The sequence below is a fragment of the Indicator indicator genome, chromosome 1 (assembly GCF_027791375.1).
Source record: "Indicator indicator isolate 239-I01 chromosome 1, UM_Iind_1.1, whole genome shotgun sequence".
Taxonomy (NCBI): Eukaryota; Metazoa; Chordata; class Aves; order Piciformes; family Indicatoridae; genus Indicator; species Indicator indicator.
Window position 1 is genome coordinate 41,584,188 of NC_072010.1, and position 12,083 is coordinate 41,596,270.

Genomic DNA, 12,083 nt, shown 5'->3' on the forward strand with positions numbered 1-12,083 from the left:
AACCAATCAAACATGACAAAAAGATGAAGATGTCTGCTTCCTCCTAATATGAACTGTAAGCGTTTCCAGTGTGAAGGCCCTGTACTTCATGTTCCTCTTTCCAGTTCCTTGATAGTTAAGACTTCCTTTATACAGGCATCACCTTAATTAGAAATATTTCTCCTAAATTAACCAATCTGATACAATTATTTCTATGTTCTAGGAATTATGTGAGATATAACCCCAGCTTCAGCTGAGTTTAAATCTTTTTTCTATGCATAGTACTGATACACCCGTCCTAATAAAAACTAAATACAATGGAGGGGAGTGAAAGAGGTGATATTACTTGTTAAGTAACTGAATAGGCTTAGGGAGATGTGTTCATTTTCTACTATAGCTACACATTTCAGATGTCATCTTGGCCAAATCACTTAATCCAGCATGTTTGCCAGCTCAGAGGAAGGGACAACTTCCTGTTTCACAGAAGATAATAATGATAGCTGAATTCAAACCGTCATGCTGAGGAAGTGATAAAGGCAACAACAGCTTCTAACCATAGTTCTGATGCCATCAAGTTGGCACATGTTTCCTCACCATCATGTAGCAGCTCAGCTTCTGGAGGGTCCTTTTTTTAGATACCAGATCTATATGATACAGTCTCTCTCTTACACAGTAGTTAAAATAAACCCGGAAGTCCAGTGCTGCCCAGGAATCTACTTTGTCCTGAGGTTAATTTTTAAAACAGTAAGACTATTAATTATGAAAATTCCAATTTCCCTGAGCAAATTTTTTTGTCCTTGAGGCAGGAGTTTATCTTGTATGTACTTTGAAATATGCTCTTTCCTCGTGCATTTAATTCTTCTTCAGCTGAAAGTGTTCACTCATAGACAGTCTCAGACTGTTCAGAGCACATTTTAAAAAGAGACAACTGTAGATATGAGGTCTGTATACACCAGTTATAAACTGCTCATACCTGTTAAAAACCACAATCAGTTAAATTAGTTCTAAAATTAATTTTCTTTTTCACTATATATTTGTAACTTTAATTATATTTCATTTGATATGGTATATAGATATATTTAAGGCAATTTGTTTTACAGCAGTTCACATTACCTACAAACAGAAAAACAATTCCTTAAATTTTTACTAAATGAAGAAGAAACAAGGTCTGTCAACAACTTTGGATAAAATTCAGCTCACTTAGAAATATTTCAAAAGCTCTTTGTTGTACACCGCATAAAGTTCCTGCCTCTGGTCCACAAGACTCCTGCTTCAGAAGTCTCCAAGGTGTGTGATGCATGAGCAGAAAGATACATACTGCTTTCTATAAAGGACTGTATTCTACAGCACCTGCGCAACGAGGTGTTAACACAGTGTGGAACCTTTCAGCAGTACTGCAGCAAAAATCTGCATTGACCTTTCATAATGCTATGACAAGATGTTTATGTTAAGTTGTGTAGCAAAGCCACTAGGAATCCCTGAAAATTGATTCATCTAATTTCTTTCATTTGCCTGTTTTAGAGTGGATGATGCTTTGGAGATGCCTCTATCCACTGACTACATACTGAATCAGTAACCACTATATTGTTAATGCAGGCAGCTCCATGAATTAGGTTAGTTCCAGACCAGCATCTGTACACCATATCTCCTGAAGCACACAGGAAAAATAATCACATAATTTCTTTCCATCTCACATCTTCACAATCCCTCCTTGCCTCAAAAACTGTGATCTTGACACACTAGTAAATACTTATGCAAATGACAATTTACTTGATCTGATACTTTTCATAATATTCCTTGGTTTATGCCTTTTAAAGGTTGTCTCATCTGTATTTATTTTGACATATAATTTTTTTTATTAATGTTCAAGAACTTTCATAGCAGACATTGCACCTTTCCAACAATTGTAATTCCATAGTAAGAATGTGACCTCTGTCTCTGAAAAGACTATGAGCCCAATGTCTGTTTTCTGTTCACTTTCAAACAAACAGCTCTCTATATGTGTATCGAGCTCCACTTGGAAAGCTAGTCCACTCTTATTTTTTTAAATTTTCAATTATGACTGTTCTTTACCATAAAATAGCTGTTCTTTTTTTTTTTTCACTGTCTCTTTGATTTTATTCAGATTTTAATTTTGTTAGATGTGTTTGGTGCAGAGTATCTTTTTGATCTCTGTACAGAACCCAGTCAGTGGCTTCCTGTTTCTAGGTGTTATATAATGATAAAACAGATAATAGAAACATCAACTTGAAAAATCAGCATTCTTTCTTGAGTCTCATGTCTTCCTTTGCAAGTTGAAAGCATACTGTTCTTTTTGTAAATTTGCCTGGCCTACAGTTTAACACTGGAGAACTCTATGAACTCTTTTTGAGAGGTATATAAATTTACTACATTACAGATTGAAAAAAAGGTGTCCAGAGTTGTCAAATATAATTAAATAAAAGCATCCTAATTTTGGTTCGTGTATTGGTGTCTCAGCAGAATGTTCTTGTTCCCTGTTAGAACAATAAATATAGAACAAGGAGTTTAATGGTATTCTCTTTTTATAGCAAACTGATGGGGTGAAGTAATTGCTTTTGGTGTTCACGATATCTGTAGCTAGATGAATTTACAAGGAAAGCACTTTAGCCTTAGAGCAAAATTATGAATATGTATCAGGTTCCCACATTACATTTATTGTTTCCAGCACACATAAATCAACTTTGGCATAACATGAAGAGAGAATAACCAACAAACTATCTCATGAAGTAGAAAACCATTATTTAAAGTGACAGTCTCACCCCTATTTTCCTCTAAATAAAGGACAAGGACCTGAAACAATCACCTATCCCTTTTCACCTCTCTCTGTAGACTGTTCACAAGCAGACTGCCATTAGGCATAGCACTGCTGACACCACTGTTTTTTATGATACTTCTGATGACATCTATTAATGCACCATCACTGGGAGACATGCAATACTAAACATGCATTAAGGAGCTACTACTTCCTAGCTGTCTGGAATTTCTCTAAAACTACCAAGGGAACTGGCAGAAGTCCTAACCAAAACAATTAGCATTCATCTATAGCAGCAACGAATAAGGCTTTCTTGATGCTAATCAGGGGAAAAGTACTCTTTAAAAGCAGATTAACCTTCAGATTAATAAATGGTTTAAGAGCACATATTCAGAGAGAAGATGACTTAATCCTAAATAAGTGGATGAATGTACAACTGCTAATAAACCTTCAAATGGAAAAAAAATAAAATGCAAGCCAATAAACTAGATAAGATGGACTCTCACTTACTCTCTGAGTGGCTATCACTTACTCTCTGACAGTACTGAGCAAGCCTTTCACACATTAGTTACAAGTCATGACAAATTTTATTCCCCCAGATTTTTCTTAATGTGGAACATATGATTTAGAAATCATTTCAATACATAATGCCTCTACTTAACTTCCAGATGAAATTACTTTATGGCACTGCTTTAGTATTGTAATATAGATTCAGAAGGCTGATATAAAATGCTTGTAACCAAAGGAAAAGAAACAAAGAGAAGCAGGAAGAAGCAAAAACAGATGAAAAGAGTTGCTTATACGTTTTGGAAAAGCACACAATGTCAACTAACACAAAACTAAGAAATATGCAGAGAACCACAGAGCAGGCATCCTAAGCCACATCAAAGTTATGTTTTTATGCAGTGTACTCAGAAAGAGTACTATATTCAAATTGCATGCCAAAAATTACCAAGCATAATGAGGCAACTTCTGCTCCTATCAAAGTCTGTTCCTAAAATACAAGCTTGTCATATTGTAAAAAAGCCACTGTTTTCTGTGTGTGTTTCTTCTTTATTTTGCTGTATTTTCCAAATTTTGGGGAAGGCTTTTTTCTACATGTAGAACTCTTTCTTTCAGTTCATATCTGGAAGCAGAGCCTAATTAGGAAAATTAAAAGACTGATATTTTCATGTACATCTAAATAGCCCTCATAAAATCCTGTCTGAGTTTTATTCTAATTTAGAAAGAAAAGAGCTTAGATTGTTGCTGGGAAATTAATCCTTGCTTTCACTCCTTGTTTTGCCCCCTCAAACAGCAACTTAACTTCTGAAAGGTTAATTTTTACTATAATTGCTACGAGGAGGCTGCCTTGTAAAAGAGTCTTGTTTCCTAGTCAAACAATGGCTTTATCAGAGAGCTTAGTGTCCAGCCATTGAAATGTTCATGTCAATGTCAAGTTGAAATACCATCATACTCATGCCAAGTTAATGAGAAAAAGTGTTCAGGCACCTATTGGAGCTAAGAGTCTTACTTTTCTCTCTTTTACAAGCTATTTCTGAGCCAGCTTCAGATTTGATACAAGCCAAAATTGTTGGGAAACAAAATGTGTGATGGCTTTGCTGCCATATAAGGAAAAGCACTGGGAGCAACCATTTCTAATTACTGCTAGATAGAAGGATCTTTCGTAGCCACCATTAGTCCCATAATAGCAGGTATTCTCTTCCCTGTACCAACCAGTGAGGACAACAGATCTTCCCAGACTTTAAGAGTCATCTTAGACATTGTCATGCTCCCTCCTTTCTAAGATGAGCAGTGGACAGAGAGAATTTGGGCATTTTGCAGGACAGTCTTTCCCTCTTAGGAGGAGGACGCCTCATAGTGACAGTCCAGAACAGGAGGTGTGACCTCTTATCCATCAAGATGCAATGGCATAATGCCACTGCGCCTGTTTTGGAAACATAGCTGTTTTCTCAGCAACAGTGTACTCTCTTTGAAGACTCAAGATTTAGGGGAAAAGACTAGAAGACGAGTGTGCCTTAGAGAGTTCTAGAATGGGAAAATACTAATTCACTGGGCTTGAGGTCACTGCAAGTCCATCACTTCCAGATGCTAATATTTGCAGACACTGCAGTAATTTTGACTTCACAGGAGACGACCTGTGCCATCTTATGAAATCAGGCTACAGAATGATAAATTATCATCCTTTGCACTGAATTGGATCCAGAATGAAGCAGATTGCACAGAAAACCATCACCTAAAAAAAAAAATCCAAGGTATATTTTTAGGATGATGTCAACTAAAAGATACTACATTATCTGGAGAATGTCTGAAAGAGACAGCAGGGTCAAATAGCTACTGCTTTTAATTCAAAATTTCTGGGCATTAAATTCTCATGCTGAGGAATTAAGTGGATAATGAGCTGGACACAAGTATGACAATTGGAATAATGTTATGAACTGCTTCTTCTATATGTTATACAAGATAAACAGAGAACTGACTGGAGTTTTTCAATGAAGTGATATCAGAATGTTTTAGAGTTCCATGAGAGTCCTTTGAAAAGTATTGTATATTCATCCTGTCGTCGTAAACAAAAAACCCTGTCTTTTAAGCAAATATGTAATAAATAAATTATTAAAACCCCCAAACTCCAAAACTGACAACAACAACAACCACCAGACAGACAACCAAACAAAAAAAAAAAAACCAAACAAACAACCAAAAGCAAAATCAAAGAGGATGAAAGTTCCCTTTTTCTTAAGTAATAAAGAAGCTAGGTCTACACAGGGAGAAAACCTTCTGTCAGTAAGAATTTCTGGTATCCATTGCACAGAGAAGAAAGTGAATATTTTTCAGTCATGTTCACCTCAAAGTTTGCAAACATCTGCTTACAAGGACTACGATGCCCAGGAGCAAAGTAGTCAAATGGAGTGGCTAACAACTCATGTTTCTGAAAGGATGCTTAGACCTGTCATCTTTCTCACTGAGTGATCCCTGGAGAGATCCAGAAAAACAGTTGTGTAAATTACTGGCCCTGGACAAAGCACAGGGCATTGAACCCACATATTTATAACATATTTTCCAATAAAATGTAAGGAATTTCATCCACACTTGAAGGAAAGCAACCCTGCCATGCTTAGATGGATGTGGATTGTGCTGCAAAACTGTATTTTCACATTATGCATTTTCAAAATTAAAATGTGTGTCTTAAATGAAGGAAGATTTACTCTTTCATCCTGAACTAAAAGTTCAGCTCAAAAGAAACTGCTATACTATGGTGGAACAAACAACTTGCATGCAGTTTGCACAATAAAGACTTGTTGAACTAAACTGAATAAATAAAGCAATCAGTTTTAACAAAAAAAAAAACTTTCTTACCAATTAGACAGACAATTTTCACCCCCAGAGAATTCATTTGCCCCAGACTCCATTGCATGCCTGTCGTCAACCAAGTTTTCAGTAATATGAGGGGTTTCCACATTTAAAATACATATGCAGTTGTATTCTTCTGAAAGTGTGAGGCATTTCTAAGCTTACATTTTTATTAATGCAATGATTTTTTTCATTTCACATAGCTAATTACCATTAGTTCTTAAACTATATCTGCAATGTTGATTTTTATTAAAATTGACATACACATACAAATATGCATTTAATGTCCACTTTGAAACAAGCAGCATTTATTTGTGCATTAGCATGGATTCCGAGCATCAAATGAAGTAACACATGCTTTGGTATCAAATGACACAACTAGAAGCACACATGGTGCATTGTACTGTGACTTATACATACCCTGTTCAGACTTCCAGATCGCTCCTTTATATATCCCTTTGTATGAATGACACCATAGAGTTGGTAGTCTGCTGGCAAAAGAACTCATTCTAAGACAATTTAAAAGAAGAGTTGCTATTTCACAGGAACCTTACTCTCTAAGAAGCTATGATTCACGTAGCTTGCTGTGTGTATGGTATGCTGTACTGGAAGTAGTGAGGAAAGAGGAGGAATGCTGTGGTCGTGACACTTCTCGTACTAAGTGTGACCTATATGTCCTTTAGTTCAAAGTTCAGATTTCATGTGAACTGTGAATGTCAGATTACTATGTGAATTTAACATCACCACTCCTTTTGCTCCGGGGATCCTACTTCCCCCAGAGATCTCATAAAAATATTTGCCCTGTCTCAACCTTTAATTTTGTTCAGCAAAGATGCATTGAAAGGTATCACAGCTGCAGTCCAATGTCAGCCAAAAAAAAGTACAAAAAGTTCTGCTGAGCTGCAACTCACTGCATTGAGCTGAACAAAAGCTCCCTTCCTGAAGAACTGCAAAGCCTCTGCATCTGAAAAGAGCTTGCTTTCTTTCCTAGCTCTTTAGGATTCAGCATCATGACTTCAGGGATAGCTGTAGAGGTTATGTGGAGATTTCCGAGATATGAAATTCAGTTCTTGTTATATTTCATAAATGACTGTGCTACCTTTCAAACATACTTTTATTTTCAGGTAGAGAAGTCAGCCTCTGGAACCAGTTGACTTTAGAACTTACATGTTGCTCTGTAGATGTGTTCACCAAGTGCACTATCACTTGCCTTAGAGATTCATAAAATAATTTCAGGTATTATACAGATGAAATTTTAAACGTGGTTTTAACAATTACTGTAATTTGATATGGCCTCTCCAAATGCTGCGAGTCCATTGCCAACAAATTCCTGGTGCTGAATTTGTAGTCAAAACCTGAGTAAGGCTAAAATGTCCTGCAAGCTCCTTCCTTGAACTCTTTTTTGTAAACATAATGGGAAGAATTTCTTACGATTTCAAAGACCAGTAAGTGCTACTGTTGGAAGGATTTTTCTATTTCTTTTTTTGCTTCTGCCTAAACATTGGGGCTATCCCTCACTGTAATGTTGATTCATGCAATATAATAAATTGAGCACATCTTCTTGTTCTTTTTTCAGCACCTTAAGTAATGGAAAGTGAAATAACTTGAGAAACTTGTTCATTTTAATCTTGTGTCAAGAGGCTAAACTATATTAGCTGCAATTTTAATCACAAAATATACTCACATTTGTCTGACTTTATAAGGTTCTCAAGTATAAGGCCTATTAAAAAGGAAAAAGTCATAAAAATGCGTCATAAGAAACTGAATGTTGTTCAAATGTAGCAAGCTGGCTCAGGTTTTCACAGATTGTTTGGAAGAAACAATATTGAGGGCTCACACTAGGAAAGCAATATGCAAGGCAAAAATCGAGTTCTGGTATAAAGATCAATGCAGTGAAAATAAAAGATTATTAAGTTAAGCAAATCTATCTTAGTTTCATCTCATAAACAGCCTGACATTTACTGTAACATCCAATTTTCATTCTCATTGTAACAATTTCAAAGTTAAAAAATGCTGTTCAAAATTTACAGTGCAAAAGACAGAGGACTTATTCTTCAAATCTGTTAGTGCAGAATTAGATGTAAAGCAGTTCATATTAAACACATATTGTATTTTTCCCCACTGAGTTTATAACCTAAGGTAAATTTATTTTCTGAAGTGCTTATGATCTGTTGAAGTGCCCTGAAAGTACTTCTACCACATTAAAAAATGCCAAGGAAAGCATTTATGTATGTAACTGAAGTCTATCATATTTGACTTCTGGTTTTGTTATCTGAACAACTACCAGGAGAATGCAATATCCATTCTCTATCTTGTGAGAAGGCCAGCAAAGTACAATTGCAGATGCTTGATCACTAGCAACAACCCTGACACTGAACCTCTAGGGAAAGGATGAACATGCAGATGTAGCTCAAGTGGTGAGATCAAGGATAAGACAGCCTTGCCTAACAGCATTATGCTATCCATAACTCATACAGCCCTTGAGTGGCAAAAGGTGCACCCAGGCTCTGCAGGTCTAACTGCTGTAGCAATGTAAAAGAATTTTTTATTTCCAGTGAAGCAAGGGCAGTGTCTGTTAGTTCCCAGTGATAGCCTAGCTTTCAATAAACAGAATGATGTCTTCCAAGATGTTTAAAGTATTTAAATTCTTTCTCACCAGGTTTTGTGCTAGGAACACTGATACAATGCCAGACACATGAAACAATTTGTCATACTCATACAAAAGGTTAAACATTTTATTTACTGTTCTATTATTGAGTTTTCAGCTTCAAAATTACAGGACTTGTATAAGTACATTCATGTTGTTTTGAAGAAGGAAATGTTGTTTAAAATGTTCTGGGTAATTTGTTTCTATGAGGTAAAAGAGATAAAACAAACAATCAAACAAACAAACCCTTTAAATAACACCAATCATGAAAGGAAACAAAACGTTAGAATTAAACTGTCACTGGATGACTGCTTTTAAAGTTCACTGTCTTCATTAAATTCCCCATGAAAGGGTCCAAAGACAGAACTTACTGAAGTATACACAATAGGCAACACAGAACTTTAAGATTCATGTTTGCTTTCTATATTAAAAAAAAAAAAATCCAACAGACAAAAAAAACCCACCAACAACAAAAAACCCACAAACAAACTAACCATGTCATATTCAATCAGTACACAGATTTACAAAAGCACATACAATATTTTCCTCCAACTCCAAATTACTGAGTTAGCTAAAATGTTTGGGGGGGGCGGGGGGTTGGAGGGAAGTTGTAAAGAATTCATGGAAGGGTAATGTCTAATTAGTACCTGAAGTTGTACCAGGCTGCTGATTCTAATTAATAACACTTCCTAAGTGTGTTCAAAGGCATTTGAGTAAAATGAAAGCCTTCAGAAATGCATTGAAGCATTTAATACCTAGATACTGTAGTGATAAGCCTGCCATAAAAGCCTAAAATAGGTTAGACAGATTAGACTGGCAGATAAAACAGACAGAAATAAACCACGGGCAAATAAAATACATCGTCAGGTATGAAAGAGACAAATACTCTTGAAAAGAAATAACTACAGAGAGACAAAAAAGCGATGCAATTTGAGGAAACGCTTGTGCTTGGCTATAAAAATACTGTTTCTAGTAGTATATTTTAAAATATTATGCATCCTATAAAAGAAAATGTATCCATATAACATAGCTGCTCTAGATTACAAAGATGTTTTCTTATTAAAAAAAAAAAAAAACAACCAACCAAAAAACACTAAACTTTTTTATATAAAAGCAATTAACATAGCCTGGCGGAATGTGCTATGACATATATGCATTGTACTGAATCAGTTCCTTCTCTGATCAAACATATCAAATCCAAATAAGCTGATCCTGCAAGAATTATTAGTATGCAGCAGCATTAGTATGCTAGGCAGGGGAGGAAAATAAGGAATTGTAGATCACCTGGTACTGTAAAAATTCCAAATGGATTGTGACATTTTATTCTCTGTTTCTTTCCAGCTATATACAGATCTCAGATGTCCTATGGACCTTAGATGCATATGCCTACTGTATATGGACCTATATCTACATCACAGTTTGGTTTAGGTGAAATGAACCCCACCCTGAACATGGTGGTTGTCTTTTGGGTGATAGAATATCTGAGTAGGATTTCACATGCTTACATGTGTTAATTCTCTAAATTAGCATATTAGAGAAAAAATACAAATATATTACACACATAATGTTTGATAATCCAAAGAAGCAGCAGGTCAAGCGGCAGCTGGCACATCTATGAGACCACATGCAGGGTTTTCCCTGTTCCTTGCACATCTATGGCAATAATCAAGGTGTCACAGGGAAGCATAGAGGTTGATGTTTATTTACACTGCTGGATGTCCACGAAAGATGATAAGAGCCCCCTAAAGTTGCTGAGTGACTATGGAGAAGTGAATTATACCTTTCTGAAGACTGACACACCCCGTACCACCCAATATCCTGTAATGTGTATTCGAAAGTGACCAACTCACAAGAAACCAGACAGCAATCTGAAGGCTGCACTTCAGCAATTGCTGCATAATCTATAGTGACCATCCTGGATGAAAGCTCTAGAAAGGCTTGGGGACCTGCTTGCATTTTCAGAGTAGCCTGAACACTGGTGGCAAAACAACTCTGATGTAACATTAAAAAGGCAAGTAAATGCAGCTGAGCAGCAATGACACCCACTGTCCATGCTCCACAGAAAGTTCATATACAGCTTACTGGACCACAAACCTGGCCTGTTTTAACCCTTAATCAGATTTCCCAGGGACAGCCACCTGAACAGTTCAGCTTTAGCTAAAGAAAATTCAGTGGAGCTGTAGAGACACGGAGAATCCCTCGCTCTGTGAGACAGAAAGACAGCAGGGTGGAAGTTCAGAAAGTTCCCCATTAGATGACAAGCAATCCTGCCTTTTAACATTTTTATACATTTCTAATAGCAGTTCCTCCTACATAAACTTCAAGCAGGCTGGATCTGTGCAAACATCTCCTCTCCCCTGTGCTGCGCAGGGTCTCTCACTTATCCCCCATCGACAGCTGTGGCTTGGGAGGCAAACAGTAGTCATGCTGTTCTATGCACAATGACGGACAAATAAAAGAACAAGTTAAGCTTGGGAGATTTAAAATTTAGAGCTGAGGGACTTCTGTGAGTTTTACTGTGTCTCTGTGATCCTCCCACTAAATGCAAGAGCTGTTTTCTTCAATAAATGAAACTCATAATAAACATCTCTTCTCATGTCTCTCCAGAGCCCTTAGGGAGCTCTGCAACGGCACAGTGTGGAAATTTGCAGAAAGGTGTCCTCTGATGGATTTGACTTGCATGCCATCAGTTGTTATAAACTGCCAAGGAATGGGAAATGGGATGTCTCATGACACCCATAGATTCTAGCCATTAAAAATCATATCAAATGCATACTTGAGCTTTATTTCAAAGAAGTGTTTGATTTCATCAAACTATTTTGAAGCATAAAGGTTTATTTATAAGGACTTTTTGCCTTTCATACCTTCCTTCTACACTCAATTCAAAATTCTTCTCCTTCAGGGCATGAAAAAGATTGTGTGTTAATTAGCAAATTTATTTTCTTACAGAATAATGAAATTGGAATATATTAAATTGAAAATATGATGAAGATGTTTCTAAAGTTGAAAAAGGCAAGACCAGGTGGTATCTGGACCTCACGACTGCATAGTCAGAATAAGTACAATGGAAGGAGCTTTCAAGAACTGAGAAGTAAATGCTTTATAATCTATAATTAGCCCAACATTCAAAGCTGGATGAAGTAAGACAGGACTTTCTTCTTTTCAGTAGGCTTAAGGTCAGCTCTTTTACATTCAGTACATAAAAGTAAACTTGGGAAAGTCAATGAATAATTCTTGCCCTTCCCCCTCATACGGATCTATCTACCCAGCCATTGTGAAAATCATGTTAAGTCTCCTTTAACAATAAGTATCAAGTTTTTACTATCAGGACTC

General features: G+C 36.4%; 1 protein-coding gene across 4 annotated transcripts in view; it reads right to left on the reverse strand.

Moving 5' to 3' along the window:
* PCDH9 (protocadherin 9) overlaps nt 1-12,083 on the reverse strand; it is a 710,467-nt gene that overhangs the window by 655,368 nt on the left and 43,016 nt on the right. Inside the window, exon 2 of one of the 4 annotated variants that reach the window (XM_054382635.1) lies at nt 10,705-10,725. The exons of the other annotated variants lie outside the window; for them this stretch is intronic. Coding sequence (XP_054238610.1) covers nt 10,705-10,725 — 21 coding nt within the window. The remainder of the gene's footprint in view (nt 1-10,704; nt 10,726-12,083) is intronic. 4 annotated transcript variants of the gene reach the window in all.